This window comes from Melanostigma gelatinosum (assembly GCF_949748355.1).
Source record: "Melanostigma gelatinosum genome assembly, chromosome: 1".
NCBI lineage: Eukaryota > Metazoa > Chordata > Actinopteri > Perciformes > Zoarcidae > Melanostigma > Melanostigma gelatinosum.
The window spans coordinates 13,629,094-13,648,806 of NC_136634.1; the positions used below are offsets into that span (position 1 = coordinate 13,629,094).

Below are 19,713 nucleotides of genomic sequence, written 5' to 3' on the forward strand. Positions count from 1 at the left end.
AAAGTTATAAAAGTTCAGTTAGGATTGAAATGCACATGACTTTGGACAGAAATAGCACTCATAACAGGTTAGATGACATCAGATCATAAAAGTTATACACATCAAAATAATTACCTGAACTAATGAAAGGAATTAACATTATTGATACAATATGTAGACCTAACTTATTTTCTATAAATACTGTACTGTTGATATTATGTATGTTGAAAACTTGATGTTAAAGGCTGTCTTCATCACAGCTCATCTCAGTTTTAATATTTGTACAACTGACATCTTGAGCTTTATGATATTTGAAGCTGCAGAGAGAAATGTAAAGGGATTTACAGCTAATGGAGGGCCTTATTTAACAGTGACAAACAAAGTTTATTTCTACACAGTTGATGTGCTGTTGTGTTTTCAACAGTGGAAAAAGTTTGACGTGCTCAGAAGGACTCTTCCCCATTGGGATTGTACGGACACAGTTTAATCTACAGTGTTAAACAATAACAATACAAATCCAAATTGAATTTACCAAAAGGAGCTCTTTTTGGTGAAGCATCATTTTTTGCCGACATGCCGACATCAGCTCCTTGCTGGCCATTAGGTTGTGTACAAAGTTGGCAAACATACTTCATCATGGGAACAAGACATTTTGGCATGAAATGCTTTCCTCACAGGATTATCATAAATGATTTCAGTGTGGTATAATAAACTTGGAAATTCAAGGACATTTCATGAATACACAGGATTCGTTTAGCCTTCTTTTTTTGTACTGCCTCCTAAATCAACCATTTGAGAGGAATCTTTGAAATGTTAGTCGTACTACAGTCAAAGGTGCAATAATCTTATACTTGTGAAAATTGAAGTGGTTACATTTTAAATATATTTCGCCCTCTAGTGGAGCTAAAAAAACTGAAAATATTCTTCATACAGACTTCTGGAGACTTGACAGAATTTATAAAACAATATCAAAACGCCGTTGTCAAAATTATCTTTATTCGTGCAATGCTATTAACATAGACATCATCTTGAAACCGGTGGGTGATGAAAGAAAATATTTATATAATATAATAATTTGTTGTCTACAACCCCATGAAGAAATTAATCTATCCTGGGCAACTGTTTTGTTACAACCCTTCTGCACCGACTTTATCGCTCTATTTCATTGACTCACAAATTAATGTTTTTAACCTGAAAAAAGAGAATAACTACCTTTATTATGTATTATGTACAGTCAATAGCCATGTAATTAATACTGCGTTTTTGCTAAATGAAATTATCGAAGATCACAACATGTCAAGCCAATGTGACTCAGACTTATTTGCAGTATGAATATAGAATGAGCAGTGTTTGGAATTATAATCAGATAATCAAAAATGTAAAGTGTGTATAGTCTTCTGTCTTGTCACTCAAACATTTTGTTAGCGAGTATTTTCTACATCAAATAAGGTGAGCGGACGAAAATCCAGAAAGAGATTACACATGATCCCTCCTAACCCTCCTTGATTAAAATATGTGAATTAAGCAGAGCTTGTAATGTGGCTGTGTAACTTTACTGTTTACTTTACTCTTTTTCTGAAATTAAATGGTAAACAATTATTGCCAGAATTATGTGTCTTTTATTCTGTAAATATATCTGACTGTATAATGTTGTCTAAAAGTGTATGCACGCTGCGCTACACATACATTGTGTGGTGAAACTAATACTGCACCTCTGCAAGCTGTGTTGTTTTGCCTACTCGCCTGTATCAAGGTGCAAATTCAGAGGCCAACCAGGAGCTGGGCCTCCCGTCAGATCAGCAATGATAAGCTTGTCCTAAAGAAGCTACATCAGTTTGCTGGTTGAAAGGGATCAGGTAATTACATGACCTCCACTGCACCTTGGCCACAGTGGAAGAAAGACAAATAAAGAGTTCAAATGTGGACGTAACTGCATGTGGAGTTTGAGCTTTTAATTCAAGTTCAAGTGTGTTGTTTTGTCCACCTTTGAAGGGGTCAGAGACGGGATAGACAAGAAAAATTTGGGAGAACACAGAAAAGCAGTCTCAGGTTTTAGAGTGTGTATGTTGTCCAGCAACAACAGCTTCCTGTTTGTAGTTTGATTACATGTGCCCGGTGCATCTGCTCATAGCTGCTGGGGTCGGGACATTTGGTCCTGTTCGAGTGTTTCCTCTTCCTTCTGCCTCAGTAAAGTCGTTTTTCGTAACTAAGCATGAAACAGAAAAAGAAGAGTGTTAGAGTCGCCTGCATGTGTTTAGGTAACATTTCCATGCTATATAAGCAATATTGGACAGCGATGAATGAATGACAAAAGAAGATGGAGGTGTGATAACCACATTGATGTACTTACATGGCACAAAAGAATATCTAATGTGACAGCATGGGTAAGAAAAGAGGAAGAGAGAAGTCAGACAAATTCCAATTAAGGTTTCTGACAAAGGTTTCTGAATACAAGTGAAGCCGACACGCATCATTTGTACCTTTACTATCGTAAAGTATAATATTCAGAGAGGAAACACAAGATGACAGACTTCACCGAACTACCACTGCCACTGAAATATTCAAACAGTAGAAGGAGGAATACAGTGAAGAGACACATAGAATAAGAAGGGTTGCAGAGGGGGAAAAGTCAGAAACCGGGAATCAGGGGTCAGAGGTCAGACGTACGAGTGGAGGCCGTGGACTCCTCCCTCGATCTGAGCAGACATGGTTCTCTTCTCAAACTTCAGCTCTCCAGAGTACATCATCGACCTGGTGCAAAGACATGCAGCTCATATCTAAAGGCCCTTACACAATACAAACTTGCACACACCACACACACCATTTCACACTTACCGTAAAATGGATAAACTCTTGGCTCCTATGTCCTGACAGCCATGTTGGATACCAGCAATGAGGTAGGGAACAAACTTGTGAATGGAGCCTTTATCTTGCACTGATCCTGAGACGCCTTGAGCCACCTTCAGCTTATCGCCCTCACTGGATACACAAACAGAATATAAGCAGAGTAAGAGATAAAGAGGTCATTGTGACATCCTTTGAGTACGGTATATATTTTCCCAAGGACCTCTGTAACCCCACTCCCTCACCTGAAGTAACGTTTCTGACTGTTATCTTTCTCCATGGCATCCAAGGAGCCCATTCCTCTGTACTTTTTCAGATGGACGCCATCTGAAAAGAAATACTCTCCTGGAGCTTCAGTGGTTGCCGCGAGCAATGACCCCATCATCACTGAGGGCAGAAATATGAGGACAAAAATATCGGATGCGGTTATGCATATTGCCAAGGACAACAGGCAAAGACAAAAAGAGTGCACTGCTGTCTTTTGGTTAAAGAACTAACAGTGACAGCACCTTCAGACCTTCTGACTCAAAATATTACACCGAATGTCCACTGGGTGATCCAAATGTAATTCACAATGATGTAAGACTTGAGGAAACAGTAGTACACGGGAGGAATCAACATTTCTCTACCCGTTGATGCTCCCAGGGACAGAGCCTTCACCACATGTCCAACAGTCTGAATGCCCCCATCAGCAATAACTGGCACTCCAAAACGCCGGGCATACTCTGCAACCTTGTACACCGATGTACCTTGGGGCCGTCCACATGCCATCACTGTGAAACGAGAGAATAATATTGTGTATTACAAAACCATTTCAGGTTTATCACACGTAATCTAAGTTTTCAGTTTTGTTGGCTATTTTGACTACACACGTTTGTATCTTAAACCAACTGTTATTTACAGTACTGCACTTTTCAACATACCTTCCTGTGTGATACAGATAGAGCCACACCCCATGCCCACCCTCAGGGCATCCACACCAGCATCCACGAGGTTTTTGGCCTGAGTAGCTGTCACCACTAGAGGGGGACAGACAAACAGATAAGAGCTCAGAGTGGGAGACAGAGGTATGAAGGTTTACACAAATAAAAGGTTACAGGGTGTTTACACGGCACAAATGCAGAAAGAGACGAGCAGAGCTTACCATTTCCTCCAACTACCTGTAGTTCAGGATATTTCTGTTTGATGTAGTTTATCATATTGATTTCATACACTGAGTTTCCTTGGGAGGAATCCTGTTAAAATCAAACAGTTTCAATGAGAGATGAAGCACCTACTGTATCTCTGATTAAAAAAAGAAAATCAAAAAAAGAATCAATCGGTAAATTAGAGCAGTTCACGTTTAACAAAATCATCAAGAAACCCCAAAGCTACTACATTCATCCCATCTGTATCAACAAGCTTTTCTGACTGGCATGGGATATGCCATCAGAATCAAATCACAAATGAACCAAAAGCTGAATCCGACCCCATTTAAAACCTACCAGGACTACCACGTCCACCCCAGCCTGCATGAGTAGGTCCAGTCTGTACTTGTCGTCCTCCCTTGTACCGATTGCAGCTCCACACAGCAGCTGTTTGCGGGAGTCCTTGGAGGCCAGAGGATAATCTCTGTTCTTCTTCAAGTCAGTCCTCGCAATGATGGCAACCAGCTCATCGCTGTCATTTACTATGGGGAGTTTTCCTTGGAGAGGCAAAGTGTTAAATGAGTGACAGAAGAAAGAGAAAAGCCCAAGCGTGTCCAAGTGCTGGTTACTTGTCCTCTACTGTAGCATGACCTACTTCACAGATTTACCTTTTTTGCTGCATTGCAGTATATCATTAGCCTCTTTTAGTGTGACTCCAGCGGGTGCAACAACTAAATCTTCTCTTTTCGTCATTGCCTGAATCAGAACAGTAAAGTGCATGTATATTAATATACCACCCATTTATTCAACAGCATATGAATGATGCATATATCGTGTTCTCACACACATAAACACATACACACACCTCCTCCAGGGGTCTGTCATGGTCCTTCTCAGACAGAAAGTCTATGTCTCTGGAGGTGACAATGCCGACCAGCTTGCTGCCCATCTTGCCGGTCTCTGTTACAGGGATCCCAGAGAAACCATGGCGTGTCTTTGCCTCAAACACGTCCCCCACTGTGTGTCGGGGACTCATCACCACCGGATCTGTAATGAAGCCCTGCTCAAATTTCTGGCAAGAACAAAAACACAAGTGTTGAATGATTAGAGGCCATTCAGTGTACACTGTTTTCATCTTATTGTGAAAGAGGGTTGTTGTAGGTGCTGCAGTGTCACAGATACATTTCTCAGTCAACTGTAAGTTCATGTGTTCGTCGACTTGGTCCGTCTTACCTTGACTTTGCGCACCTCGTTGGCCTGGAACTCAGCAGTACAGTTATGATGAATTATTCCAATCCCACCCATCAACTGAAGCCAGCCCAACAGAGACACGAGAGGAAATAATTCATTGATGAAATAACACTGAAAAGTATCCAGGGGCCCTCAATGTTCTTGTGCACTTGGAGCAGGATGATGCGAAACTGAATGAGCAGTCGGTTGTGGTGTGTGTGTGTGTGTGTGTGTGTGTGTGTGCGTGCGTGTGTGTGTGTGTGTGTGTGTGCGTGTGTGTGTGCGTGCGCGTGTGTGTGTGCGTGTGTGTGTGTGTATGCAGTGCTTGCACTCACTGCCATGGAGATGGCCATGAATGACTCTGTGACCGTATCCATGGGAGAAGAAATAAGAGGTGTCTTCAGGGTTATCTTCCTCGTCAACACAGAGGTTAGATCCTAAAAAAAAATTGGGGTGCATTTGGAAACAGAAATCATTTTATGATCTTAAAAAACACTTGGAACAAAGTCGATCTAAAATATAATCTCAAATGTTTCGCTGTGACCTACAGATTACATGATTTTCTACAAACAACGTCCCCACAGTGTTGCAGCCGCAACACATTTATTAACCAAATGTTAAGGCTGGTTTTTAATTTGCATCGAAATAACCTATTAAAGCAGTTTAGACAGATTAGAGGTTGACTTGTTGAATTCACCTGCTGAGTGTTAGATGACGCAAGTGTGTGTCTGTTTTGAACACCTGCTATCCAGCAATAACCCATGTGACCCAGGCGTGAAATTAATTTAATGTCCCAGCAGAGCTTGCAAAGACAAAAAACAAAGCAAGCCAAACAAACAACCTTGTGCTCCATGGAACACAAGGAAGAGTTCGGGATGAATTACAAGGGTTACAGCAAAACATAAATACCAGTAAACATTTGTTTTATTGAGGTCAAGAGCATGTTTGTGGCCCAAAGGAATGACATGACAGAAATAACATGAAAAAAGGCAAATGTAACTGTTTGTGTTTGTCCAAAGAAATTTAAAAGAATGTATACTGTGAACCAGTGAACAATATCGAGTCTGTGACTTGTGATATGCTGAACAGTGTAATGATACGTACCACCTCATCAGAAGTAAAATCTATGAAACCAGGGAGGATCAAGAAGTCACTGACAAGGGAGACAAAACGGACACATGTGACCACATCTCACTTTGGAACTGGGAGAGTTAGACGTCTTTATGAATAATCAATATTACTCGTAACAATCACCATAAATAAGGATTATTCAGCTTTAGTTGTGTATGTGAACTGTACAGCGCAAATCATATTCATACAAAGCAACATTTTATTAAACTTAGCTGACAGTGCGCAAACATAATCTGTCAGCCTTTCAGCCCATTGCATTTATCCTCTGCACTCTGATAAACCCTGCATATAGCTGCCATTAAGGGAACCGCACCGACACTCATTAACGCACTGATATGTGCACAAACACTCACACACTGCTTTTAACTCCACTCAGAGTCATCCTTGAAAGTAGTATTACTCATTATAATCCTCCATATAAAGACCAAGCAGATGTGTTATCACTGACATTACCAAACATTTAATGCAAGACATTGCATAACTCTAACGTGTGTTTCTATATGTGCACATGCACCTGTGTCAGTGTGTTAATAGTGTGTCATACCATGAAATGAGCCAGCAAATGTATCTCTGTTGTTTTTCTGTTTTGTTGAGCATATGTCTTACTTGTATGTAAGTCCATCGCCGATAGAAAAGAGTTGTTGTGCTGTTAATCCATCCTCGGGAACATAACCCGTGCCTCCACTGATCAAGTAGTCTGCCATGCTAAAATAGAAAAAGGCACACGTGCACACAAGATGTAACTGAACATATGAAGTAGCAGTTCTGAATATTTGGAGGGTGTGTAAAGATACGACAATGAATAGACACCTGTTGTTATCATGTGCATCACAGCGTCGTAGAATGAATTGTTCATAAATCTAATATCACAAAAAGAATGCATGTTTGTCTGGATGCGTTCATCCCTCGTGCAAGACATGCATGCTGTTTTGCCCGTCTCTTTCTTGACCTCTGTTTCTCACACACATGCTGTAGCCAGATCCTATTAGAAATAATGGAGCGGAGACAGGAAATGCTAACAAAAGCAATCCGTTCTTGTCTCTGGAAACACTTTCAATCAACCTGTGACGGCAGTGAAGTAGGTAAGAGGATTTGGTTGGCCGCAGTTAGCTGATAAACAGGCCTGTAAAAGCACACAACCAACTCTCAGTCGCTGCTGGAGGTACACGTTATAAAGCTTCAGCCCATCACCATCACTATCATCAGAGACCTTACAGCATTATGCAGTGCGGTGATAGGCTGAGCAAGAGTAGAGACGGACCTCTCTGGTCCATATCCAGCTTCAAATTGCTTTGAGTACATGTCTAGACAAGCACCTTTCAGAATCACCTGACATGGAGGAAGCTGTCTTACCATCTGTTTTGTGGCTGGTGCAGCAGTTCAACCAAAACAGCCAGTATTACAAGATTCCACAAGGCAAGGCAAGGCACGGCAAGTTTATTTGCATAGCACATGGACCAATTAACCTTCTCAAAAATCAGAAGCAGAAGCAACAGCAATAAAAAACATTTAAAACTGGGTTGTGTGCCCTGAGAAGAGTTTGCATTCCAGTTTGTCAGCTCTTATCCCTGGAGTTTGAGGCCAGTTAGGCCCTCACACAGAGTTTTTAGCTAACCTGTTGATGAAGTTGACTATCTTGTCACACCAAATTTAGAAATCCATGACAACCCCCAGCTGGAGGCATGAGGAGCCGCTGGAGAGGAGAGTCAGGTCTTACTTAGGTGGCAGAGATTCGTCCCCCCGGAGGCCCAGAACGCAGTGCTGCTCGGTTATCTGTGGAGCTTCTCTCCACTCCGTTCTCCCAGTGCCTGCTGAGCTTAACTCTGTTTCTGACAGTAGTCACTCTCCCACAAAGAGGATTGGGAGCGTTAATACAGCGGGGTGGGGTGAGACGGGTGTGTAGGGTGGAGTGAGGCAGTAGGACTGAGGAAGAGAAGGATACCGCTTGAACACACTTTCCCCTCGGAGGATTACCAGAGTCTAGAGGTGTCGAGTTTTTTCTTTTTTTCTCTCGCAAAGCTCAAGGAGACACAGCTGTGAATGAGACAAAAGGTCAAATCCCAGAATACTACTCCTCTGCCAGCTTTGCTCATTTGAGACAGAGAGGACAGACAGACAGACAGAAACAGAGACATATACAAGTGTCTGTGTGTGCATGAAGACAGGCAGAACATGTTGTAATTGATTCTTCGGGACTGAAGCTAAGAGTGGCTTTGGTTGTCTATTTTACTACCGCAAGTCAGAAAACAAATGAAGGCAAGGTAACTTTACACAACTCTGTCTGATTGTTTATTTTATATATTTTGTCTTTTTCAGTCCACTCTTTGGCCCAGTATTCAGTGTGAGTGTAGTGAACAACAAACCTATCAACTGAGGCAGGAGAGCAACTTTGTTGATGGTATGCCCTCGACTCCATCATCTGCAGGTGACTGACAGACTGCTTGTGACAGTTACTGAGGGATTGAACCAGAAAAGCCTCTTACCCAGTCTCTCTCTCTCTCCCTCCCCCCTCTCTCTTTCTCTCTCTCTCTCTCTCCCTCCCACCCACTGGGAAACAAGCAACATCCCCTCTTCCTAATATTAATGGCATGATAAGCCACAGCCCCGTCACAGCACACCATGTTACTTTCTGAATGAAAAGGAGTAGAGCAGGTGAAGACATGCACATTTTGAAAAAACATATTTATTAAGATATTTGACAGGGTCAGTGCACAGCTTCTTAGCTGTACCAGAGTTAGCTTTAAGCTCATTTACAGCTGTAGACTCTGGGCAGGAAAGAGAAAATAACATCTCTGTTGAAAATGAACACAGTATAAAAAAGACAGTTACAAGATAGTTAATATCCACTAAAACAATAACAACAAGATTTGACAACAAAAAGTGTTTGCGTTTATTCGTGATGAGTACACGATTGGGTTGCTTTTAGCCATGATTTCACTCTGTTATATAACTTGGTACTGAGCTACAAAAGTCTTTTTCTTGAATAGAGAAGGCTGATCTGCCAAACTCAGTAGATATATGCTGTATCGCCTCTGTTGGTCATCCTTGCTTCTCTTATCTGTGATATGAACTCTTTCAACAGGGGAGAAACCAGATCATTGATAACCTAGTACAATAAACTAGCATCATCATTTATCCATGACTTGTTGGATAACAAGTAAAGTGTAGAATCTCAAAATCTCAGCAAATGATATACATGCAAATGAATAAAGAATGATTTTTTCACAAAAGATGAAAAGTGTAGGAGGAGAGGCAGGGAAGGTCTTTGACACCTGCAGAAAATGCAGCAAGGCCACCGCTTCTTTTGAATTAGCCACCTGAGGGAAAAGAAAGTGAAATGAAAAAATGTGATTAAAATGTCATAACTCTCATGTTTGGTCATTTTAGCAGGAGGAAATCCTACCGAGTCTCAAAACTAGGTCGCGCTGATGTTTTTTGAGGGCGTCGTAGAAGGCTGCTTTGACCACTTCTCCTCCTGAACGTAATGCCGTTTGATAAAGCGCTCTCATTTTTATCTGGCTTGTTGCTTTAGCATCAATCAATGAGTAGGTTTCAGGGTGGACCATGTCTCCAAGCTCATCTATTATTGTCATTACCATGGTAGCGTCTTGAGTCAACGGTGCCCTGTTGTCGTCGACAAACTTTGCTGTTTTAAAATACAAAAGAAGGAAAGCGTGCACATGAAACACATTAATTCCATGACTCCATGTGATTGAAGTGATACATGTCAATATCATGCTCATTTTAGATATTTTTCTATACACACAGGAAACAAAGAGACATCACTACAGTGACACAAATACTCACCTTTGTCTCTACTACTCATTATTCTAGTAGAAATTCTGACACAATCCTGTTGGCAGAAATAAAAAGCTCTTTCAGTCTATATTGTGTATCTATTTTAATGTATCATACACTCATTTCATAATCCGAATCCAAAACAGCAGGTTTGTTTTTGTTTTTTTCTTTACGTGTGGTATCATATGATAATAAACTGTCCATTCACGTCAAAATACTATTTATTTAAATTAATTATAAAATAAAATGAAGCTAAAACTCAACAATAGTTCTATTATATGTCTTAAGTCTCTTGATTGTATTTTAGGTCTGACTGTAGGCTAAATGTTTTTGTTTTCTCCTCTCAAGACTACCTGGTTAAATAAAGTTACTTATTACTCATGGATTTGTTTTCAACTTTCTGTGAGGCAATGGTCAAATAGCATTTAGCGTACCTGTGTTTTTGTCAATGGGTCATTGTCCACAGTATCATTTGGCATTGACTCGTCTGAAAAAGAGAAGAAAACATCGTATTTCATTCAGGAAAGTAAGAAATAATTTATAAGATTAAAACTCCCTTGAATACAAACAGTATTGAACAATCTACCTGGTGTGTGGAGAGGAACACTGGAAGCCACGCTTGTGGTTGTTCGATTACTGGCTGGTAAGTCCTGAAGTAAAACAAGGAGAAAATAGTATGTATTAGAGAAATCAATAAACCAAATCATGATTAATCTACATTATATTTCATTTTGTGAAACGAAATTTAATGAATTGTACCAGTTGTATCAAGACTTGACCGACCACATCACGAATTCCGTTCTCGTGCTTTGAAAACACATTCTCAGTGACTTCAAGGCAACCTGAAACAGATTTTTAAATATGTATCTGTCAAGCTATAGTCTACAAAAGGTTCGTTTGATTCAAGCATATTGTTCAGACTATACAATGTTGTAATATGGTGATAATGATGAACATTTACCTTTAAAGAGAGGTCTCTTGGAGGGACTGCCATCCCAGCACCTCTTCATGAGGTCCACCAGTTCTTTCAACCCTTCCCTTTCCCTCATCAGGTCAATTTGCTTACAGCAAGGTCTGTTCCCTTTAGGGATCATCAGTTTCACATGACCGTAATCAGCAAAAGAATTAGGATAAGGCTCTCCACCAGTGATAATGGACCAGAGCAGGATACCATAGCTAATCAAGAGAGAGGAAGAGACTTCAGTAACATGTTAATGCTGTTAAAGTTGTTACCATATAGAGTAGAATTAGGTGTTTATGTTATGTCTAACCTGTATCTGTCAAAAGCGCGGACGGGTTCATATGATAATTCAAAAGCCTCGGGAGGCATGTACTTGCATGAACCTCCGATAATGACGCTTTTTTCTCTGTTGCTGTTCAAAGCACTGGTGGACACTCTGGACAGACCAAAGTCTGCTAGCTGCAGAGGAAGAAGGGACACATAACATCAAACAAACAATGAAATCAGCCTCATAGTTGACTTAAACATAGGAGATCAGGTCGAAGGCACTCTACCTTGGCGTTGAGATCGTCGTCATTCAGCAGTACATTACTTGGCTTTAGGTCGTGGTGCATAATTCCCTGTGAATGGAGGTAGTTCATGCCTAAAGCCACTTGATGGGCCAAGCGGCAGACCAGGGGCCACGGTGGAGGGCCAGAGAGGTGCTCCAACAGGGACTGAACAGACCCTCTGGCCATGAACTCCATCACTAGTCCCTGTTGCGGGGATGTTACTCCAGGCGGACATCCCTGATAGGTTCCATAAAGTTCCACCACAAACTTACAGGAACTCTTATCCATGTGATAAGCCTCGTCGCACAGTGACCTGCAATGAGGCAGGGGATTGTTGAAAGGAGTAGAGAGAAAGCAAAAGAGCTCCTTAACATGTGCATGACTTTATAATTTAAAAGTTAATGTCACAGAAAAATTGCAGATATTTCTACATTTTGCCAACACCATCATGGAGTATCTTAATGGCCACATCAATGCCCGACTCCTTGTGGCTGGCCTTGTAGACACGACCAAATCCCCCAGATCCAACTAGCTTCCATTTCTCAAAGCTTTCGTCACCAACTGGTTCAGTCTTGCGTCTCAGCAGCTCCATCTCCTGCTGGATTCAGGCAGAACAACTGCAACCTCAAATCTATCACAAAGAATGGAAATAATTATAGAAACACCTGCTAAATATAAAAAAGTGGTTCAATGACTGCCTAGATCAGGGGTCGGCAACCTTTACTATCCAAAGAGCCATTTTGCCCTATTTTTCACCAAATATAATACGTCTGGAGCCGCAAAAGCTATTTGATATCACAGCTTATAAAGTTTTGTATATAGTGTACAAAAACTATAGTTTGTTGTATTCGTGAAATTATAGAACAAGAATAAAGACAATTATTGACATGTTATTGCTATTTTACCTGTTATAACAATATCAAACTCTTATGAAGAGGAGAGTTTGGTGCAGCAGTTGAGAAATCGCTCTTTTTCGCTCATCTCCAGCGTGACACTTTTCAGCATATGCTGTGTGTTTGTTTTGTAAGTGTTGCATTACAGTTTTGTTGTTAGCAAATTTCTCGCCACATTTCAAGCATACAGGTAAGCCAGCATCGTTGGCAGTGAAAGCAAATGAAGACGTCCACGCAGAATCAAACTCTCTATTTTCCTCCGTGACTTTTCTTTTTTTGGATTCATCCATTGATGGTTCAATGTTGCGCCAATACTTTATGATAATAAATAAATAATAAACACGGGGCTCCGTAATCTGCGACAAGACGTCAGCAACTTTATTCACTTATCCACTTCATCAGAACCTATTTTTCTCTTAGCGTCTCATCCGCCACAATAAAAGCACCAAACACATACAGGAACACTGCTTCCTCGAGAGCTCTTAACATGCTCAACATAATAGCTTACACTAGTTTAGTTTTAGTCCCCGGAGTCGACTGCTATCTGGGTAACCACCTGCAGGGAAAGGCGCTTGACAGCGACGTAATCGGATGTGATGCATTTTATATTTTGCCGGCGTGTCCAGCGGCCGTTTGAAGTCACGGTTTACAGCTTTGAGGAGGACGGACACAAAACGGGGGACTTCCCTTTTCTTATTATTGTTTCTGTTGTGAAGTCCACACACAAACTATGAAGGAACTAAACATTGATTGCTCTCCAGAACGACAGAGACTTCAGTCACAAGCAGAGCAAAGTATCAAGCTTGACCTTTCATTATTAACGACTACTTTATTACTCTGTCGTATTTTTTGAACGAAGCAACCAATCTACTTTCTCTTTACACCAGCACCTTCATGCGCAGTGTAGGTGAATAGTCTGTTTTCAGGCGTGTTATTCTGGACAGAGATCATCTCGAATGATGCTGAAACGCCGTGTGGACGGAAATCGTTTTCGTTTTAAAACTCCACTCCAGTAGTACAGTAGACGTAGCCTCAGGGAGCCGCAACAGAGGGGCTGAAGAGCTGAAGGTTGCCGACCCCTGGCCTAGATATTTGCTTTTATACATGTTATAATTACAGTCACATCGCTTTTACACACAGATATTAGAGCAACGGCAGCTTTTGGTTGTAAAGAAACTGACAAACATGTTCCACTAACATGTCGCTGAGGTTTTGTTCTGGGTTCTACTCACCATGTATCTCCTCAACTGTTGTCCAGATAAAGATTCAAGAGTCAGTTCATACCAAAGCTGTGTCAAAACAGATATGAGTTTCAGTTTCCTGTCTCAGCATGAAGCTGTAGTTGAGGGGAGGAGTTTAAATTGAAAAGAGTTTGAATTGACAAACCTGTTGAAAGTAGTGTAACATTTCCTGTTGTGATGACAGAAAATGATGGAATTGGGGAAAAGCTGCATAATAATGCCCACAAAGTTTGATTGTAATTTCATTTCAGGGAATGGATAGAATGTGCTTCTCATATCACAGTCAGAAAAGAGTAATTATTTTAAATAGACTCAGATAACACACATCAGCATTAAATCTGGCATCATTAGAATACAGATTTTTCTGAAATATAAACTGGATTATAGTTCCTTTATTTTACTATTTTTTCCAGCATCTATAAAAATCCTGTGACACACCTTTGGACTTCCTTATGACACATAGCAAGCATGCACTGTGAGGAAGAGGAAGTTACTGAGGGCACAGTTCAGCCGTATGTGCTGTCTGAATGGGGTGGAGCTGTGGAAAGAAACATTCCATATATTGCAAATCTGGCCACCTCTTATCTTTTGGTGTGATCTAGCAAGCTTTGCTGAGACTGACACAGCATCATTTATATTAGTCAATGAATGTGATCTTGTGAGTAAATGGGAATTATTCTTTGGCAGTTGTTTTATCTACACTCTGAATAGTATCTTCCATTTCCTTTTGTTGGACAATTGTTTAAGTGAGACATTTAAAACAAGGATAACAGGCATATAGACCAACTAGTTCTTAGCCTACCGGTTCTTTTAAGGAAAATGAACAAAAGGTATTACTTGATTAACTATTTAAAAAAAAAAATCTTTGATAGTTAAAATGCTTTATTCAAGCATAATGCTTGGATTATGTACCCAGCTGATAAACCAATACATTTCTTTACAATATTTTAATCTGAGCTGGTGCTACTTGATTGCCCTGAGACAGGTGGTATACTGTTCAGCTATGTAGGTACCTATCCCTAGAGTGGTATGCCACTGACCCAGTGGCATACCACTCTATGATTGTATTTGTTTTCTTCTAAACATGCAGTACATTGTGAGTTTTGTGATGTAATACAAATGTCTCTTTATTGTTTGTCTTGAGAACTGCAACATTGAATGTTTATTGTTATTTTTTGTTAGGAATTAAATGCAACAGTATTGGGTTGTATTACCCATTGTAAATAAATGGTAACATTCTGGCATATATCTTAAAATCACCGTAAAACCCAGTTATCCTACTATCACATACCGTAATCCAGTATACGGTAATATACCGTAAACGTAAATTACGTTTGGTTCACCGTAAAAAAACAGTAAATTACTGCCATCCCTGCTCCCAGTAAGTTGCCATTATTTTACGGTAAAACTGTTTAGAGTGCACGCTGTGACTGTTTTCAGTCTAAATTATTGATGCCAAACTCCGGTCTAAAAAAAATCCCAGTCTGGAGCCCAGGTGTCTGTGAACATGACAGCTACCATGAATCTAAATAATATGTGCACAAACAAACATGCACACTCTGTTCATTAAGTGAGCTGAGGTGTATTTACTCGCAATCATGCTGCTGTTTCGTCATCGATAGGCGCAGTCTGCTCTTGCTCTCGCCCTCTGCATTTCCATTGCTCTCTCCCTTCCCTCTTCTCCCCCCCACCCTCATTTACGCTCGGCACAGTGTGGACCTCTCTCACCAGTGGCTGCTCTCTCCACTCCATCTCTCTCCTCTTGGTGGCTTTCTTACCTCACCCTCTGCCTTACTGAAAACTGTCTGATATATGAGGCAGAGGATCAGCCTACAGGGGATCTCTCTGTGCTGGATCTCTGAGTGGAGAGGTGAGCGTTTGTCTTTCCCACCACAGTGGAGGAGAGCTTTATAGACTGGGGAGCATCACTGATGCAGTTTACATCCTGTGGAGCAGCGACAGGACAGCCTCAGGAGAAAGAGAATATAACGAAAAACCCACGTGCACGCCTAAATGTGCTTTGTGTTGTGAGGAGAGTAGACTGGAAAAGGGAGGCAGAAGGCAGCAACGGCGGGAGGGGAGCATTTAGCAAGAGGCGCCCGAGTCAGAGGGGTTTGGGAGAGGTGGGCGTGGGGTCTGCGGGGAGTGTTTTAAAAGTGAAAGGAGGAGTGTGTGTGGGAGGGGGGATCTGCTCTGCTCTCACATCAAAGAACTGGAAGGAGGATTGCTTTTACGCTCAGTCTGAAGAGTCGCAGAGAGACTGGGGAGTTACAGGCTCTCCAGGGACTGTGGCATTACAATTAGAGACCAGAGACAGTCTGCAGCACTGACTGAGAGACAGAAGGAGGTGGTTGAGGACACAGATTGGGAGGACCAGTCAACCGACTTCATCTGGATGGAGGTGAGCTTGCTTCCTGCGTGAAGACTTAGAAGAAGAGCAACGAGGAAGAGGATAAGGAAGAGAGTCCCTCTGGCAAATTGGCGACATTCCCTTTTCCCAAGAATCCAAAGGAGGATCCCATCATGGCTATCCAACTCATGCCTGAATCAGCCGTGTGTTTGCTCATGGTGAGTCTCGGAGGGGTATAGTATTGCAGATGCTGTCTACTGTCTGTCTTTGTTTCTTTCTTTCTCTGCTGTGGCTTTCTCTCATCACTCTCTCCTCATGGCAAACGCTCATCAAACGCTCATGCAGCCACTAACAACAGGAGGTGAGCTGTCATATAATTGAACGGGATGTTGAATGTTTGCTCCTGCCCTTTTGCTCCCATCTACAAGCCCAAAATCCTCCAATAACTTCCTAGTCAGGATCTGAAGCTGGCTTACGTATATTAAAGTGCATCCAACTCAGAAAACTTCAGCTTCAGTCTAACTCCTCCACGTGTTCAACTAATGCAGTGGTGAAGTATGGGAGCAATACCACAAAGATCACTGCAGGCATTGGGATGCGGTGCTGAACATGGTGTCCGTGTCGGAGACAGATGTCATTCAATGTAATATGAGTTTTATATGGGTGCGAAATTGGCATGTGTGTGAAGTGCATGTAAATAAGTTGCTGCAGGGGTGTGAGTGTGTGTGTGTGTGTGGGGGGGGGGGGCTTGCGATCATTTCCCATCTCCAAGACTGAATCAATTCAAACACACACTATGGAGAAGACTGCAGCCCATTGCAGAGGCTTTTGAAGGATCTTGTTAGTGTAGCATCCAGTCCCTCGCTGACATGAAACAGATTGGCTTGGCTTGGCCTGGTTCAGATCCAGCCATAGAGAGCGATGCAATAGAAACACACAAAATGCGTCAATCCATAAAACTCCTCTCTGCCCCATGGCCGGCCGCACAGTGACACAATGGCAGTGTGGCTTTGCTGCATGTGTAGAATACAGATAAGGCTCGGACCCCTCTGATGATAAGCTTTAATGAATTGAAAGTACACCCTGTATGCAGAGCTCTTGTTCTGCTCATTCTCATTCTATAGCATTGGCATTCTGCAGTCCCAGGGGGAGTCATGCATCGCCGCACTACCTGCTATCTCCACCTGTCACGGCTGTCTGTTACTATGGCGATAGGCCATGCACCCCACTCGAGGTAGAGGCAGCAGCAAAAAGGAGCAGAGTGCTCGAGATGATGGACAGGGCAACGGAAAGGATGGAGAAAAAGGGAAGTGTGAGTGATGAGGGCAGGAATATAAAGAGAAGGAGTGAGTGTGAACAGTGAAAGTGGGCTTTTTTCCCACAGAAAGTGGCACACTATACGACGAATATCACATTTACAATCGTCCCTTCAATAACAGACTCATCCTTAAGGTGTTTAGTTTTTAACTTTGTATGGCGTGGAGACAAAAATTGGGTTCATCTGCTGGCAGACAGTTGGTGTCCCTTGACTCCATTTGGAGGGCGCTCCCTTACAAGTGCTCTTTCTGTCATAGCTGACAGGCCGTGTCGCCCCAGCTCGCACAGGAAAACTAGCTTACTGTCATAACTTTTCACCGTCACTTTCTCCATTTATTATTATAGCCACACGTCTACAATTTTCCCACCATTCAGAGTCGCTGTTTGTCTGTTGTCAATGAGCAAAACACTTAAATATTGACATCACTCGCTCTTTTGATGTCTTCTTTGAAATATATTTATATATAGCCTAAATATTAGGCTAAAAACATGACATGAACATGACTTAAATCTGGTCCGTGTTGAATTTTCCTACAAGGCTGAACAAGATTGACATAACGAATTCCCGAGCACAGAAATTTGTTCCCAAAATCCATGGCATTTGCATTCACACTGACAAGTTCAGAACTTGAACCTAATTTAATTATTAAAGGGAGTTTATGCAGTGTGTGTGTGTGTGTCTGTGTGTCTTTATAGGTGATTGAAGATTGACATTTCTTACTGCCTCTGTCTGTATTAATATTTCAGGTAAACAAGTGATTTTCTCCTGCAGTAATCAGAGGAACTATACTTTAATAAGCGTAATTCGCAGAACAACACATAACCCACATCACCCACACAAAACATTCACACAAATCATTTTCAAAGATAGACTCACTCACCAAGCTCAAGCTGGATTTGCCAGGAAGTGACCTCATTCAGTTACCACAAACTGGCCAAATTACATTTTCTTGTTTTCTGCCATGGCTCATGCAAATAAAAATAAGTGCAGTAAATTGTGCTTTCGTTCTCCTCTGGGCTTTATTGGTCTGAAACTAATGTGATTGGCCCAGACTTACTCTAGCTCAGCTATAAAAATCAAATGGTCTCATGTCTGTTACAGACTGGACCAAGAGCGGGAGACTATTGAACCATTGCTGGTATCCATGTATTGCTTTGAATGGGTTGGATCAATAAAATACTATAGGAGGAGAAATGTAGTCTTGGGGGAATTATGGTCTTTTTTTAAATTGCCCTTCATCATCGCAGATTAATTAGATATGGTATGCTTCATATATATATTATATAACCTACATAGGGGGGGATTTCATGCCAACTGTATCGAAATGGAAAGACTTTGCATCTTTCTGTCTCTCTGTCTGCTCTGACGGGTTTTTGTTTTGGCAAAAGGATGAAGGGATCAATAACAAGTCTGTCTCCAGCTAAAACACACACATAGACATGCTGTCATCTGATATTGGAACAGATCACAAACTAGATGGTTATCATTTGACATCAATGGGCCGTGTTATAGCTTTACTGCCAAGATATTTTTCACAGGGATTTCCTTTATCTTGCACCTAAACCGAAACGTGACTACTGCACAAGAATTGTGTTTTTTTTTATTCTGGACTTGAGATTACATGAAATTCTTTCCTGTTAGGGATCAAACTAATGTGTGTGCTCTTGATTGTCGGGTTTCTTTTTTTACTTTAAATCAGAACTGGAGCAGCTATAGTCTTTACTGAGCCTTGTGGGGCTGCCCTGATGAAAATCATTTTGTTGGCAAAATGAAATGCCAACAAATTCAACTGAAAAATGGGTGATTATAAAGAAGTAATTTAAACCTGCATCTTTTGATGAACATATGGGGGTAAATAACAGCAATGATGACAGACAAAATTCAACAACATCTCTCAGGCTTCAGGGTTTAGTTTTTTGATGCAGCTAATCGGTTTATCATACATTGAACACATGCTGATAAAGTGTCACATGGAATCATAATTAGAGATGGAGAAGAGGCTGTCAAAAATGGGAACACAGTCTATCCCAATGTTCCGCTCCGGCTCGTCTTGTTTCATTTTTGCAGATCTCTTGTTCTGTCAGAGTGTCTGTCTTTTTCGACATGCAGGGGCAGTTGATCAATATGCATTTCGTTATCTGTTACACTGGGCCGAGTAAATGCTGCTGAGAGAAAGCAGGGCAACTTGGTATCTTGACACACACAGATGCTAAGCGGATTATCTTCATATTGCTGGAGGGTTCTGCTCTGCATAGAGTGAGGGAACAGCAGCTTCCTCACTGATACAGCA

General features: G+C 41.4%; 2 protein-coding genes across 5 annotated transcripts; both read right to left on the reverse strand.

Moving 5' to 3' along the window:
- Positions 1–2,081: 2,081 nt before the first annotated feature.
- On the reverse strand, positions 2,082–8,100 carry LOC306782150 (inosine-5'-monophosphate dehydrogenase 1a-like; the record flags this gene model as incomplete). Of its 2 annotated transcripts, XM_079275359.1 has the most annotated exons (16): positions 8,029–8,100; positions 6,918–7,016; positions 6,285–6,333; positions 5,516–5,617; positions 5,184–5,258; positions 4,816–5,022; positions 4,619–4,706; positions 4,308–4,507; positions 3,968–4,058; positions 3,747–3,842; positions 3,453–3,596; positions 3,069–3,210; positions 2,815–2,958; positions 2,647–2,730; positions 2,330–2,346; positions 2,082–2,185 (listed from the first exon to the last, which is right to left on the reverse strand). In XM_079275359.1, the coding sequence occupies exons 2-16, from the start codon at positions 7,013–7,015 to the stop codon at positions 2,082–2,084; spliced, it is 1,641 nt and encodes a 546-aa protein (XP_079131485.1). In that variant the 5' UTR covers position 7,016; positions 8,029–8,100. The 2 variants fall into 2 exon arrangements, with proteins under 2 accessions (XP_079131485.1, XP_079131486.1); XM_079275360.1 differs by lacking the exon at positions 2,330–2,346 and having other exon boundaries at positions 2,121–2,185.
- A 917-nt stretch (positions 8,101–9,017) lies between these two features.
- On the reverse strand, positions 9,018–13,805 carry LOC306778925 (receptor-interacting serine/threonine-protein kinase 3-like). 3 transcript variants are annotated; one of them, XM_079270667.1, is made up of 11 exons: positions 13,747–13,805; positions 12,053–12,252; positions 11,625–11,934; positions 11,381–11,529; positions 11,071–11,285; positions 10,869–10,951; positions 10,696–10,759; positions 10,544–10,596; positions 10,119–10,164; positions 9,715–9,957; positions 9,018–9,628 (listed from the first exon to the last, which is right to left on the reverse strand). In XM_079270667.1, exons 2-11 carry the CDS (start codon positions 12,211–12,213, stop codon positions 9,621–9,623), a joined length of 1,332 nt encoding a protein of 443 aa, XP_079126793.1. In that variant the 5' UTR covers positions 12,214–12,252; positions 13,747–13,805; the 3' UTR covers positions 9,018–9,620. The 3 variants fall into 3 exon arrangements, with proteins under 3 accessions (XP_079126793.1, XP_079126792.1, XP_079126794.1); XM_079270666.1 differs by having other exon boundaries at positions 12,053–12,216; positions 13,747–13,797; XM_079270668.1 differs by lacking the exon at positions 9,018–9,628 and having other exon boundaries at positions 9,740–9,952; positions 12,053–12,216; positions 13,747–13,797.
- Positions 13,806–19,713: the final 5,908 nt, after the last annotated feature.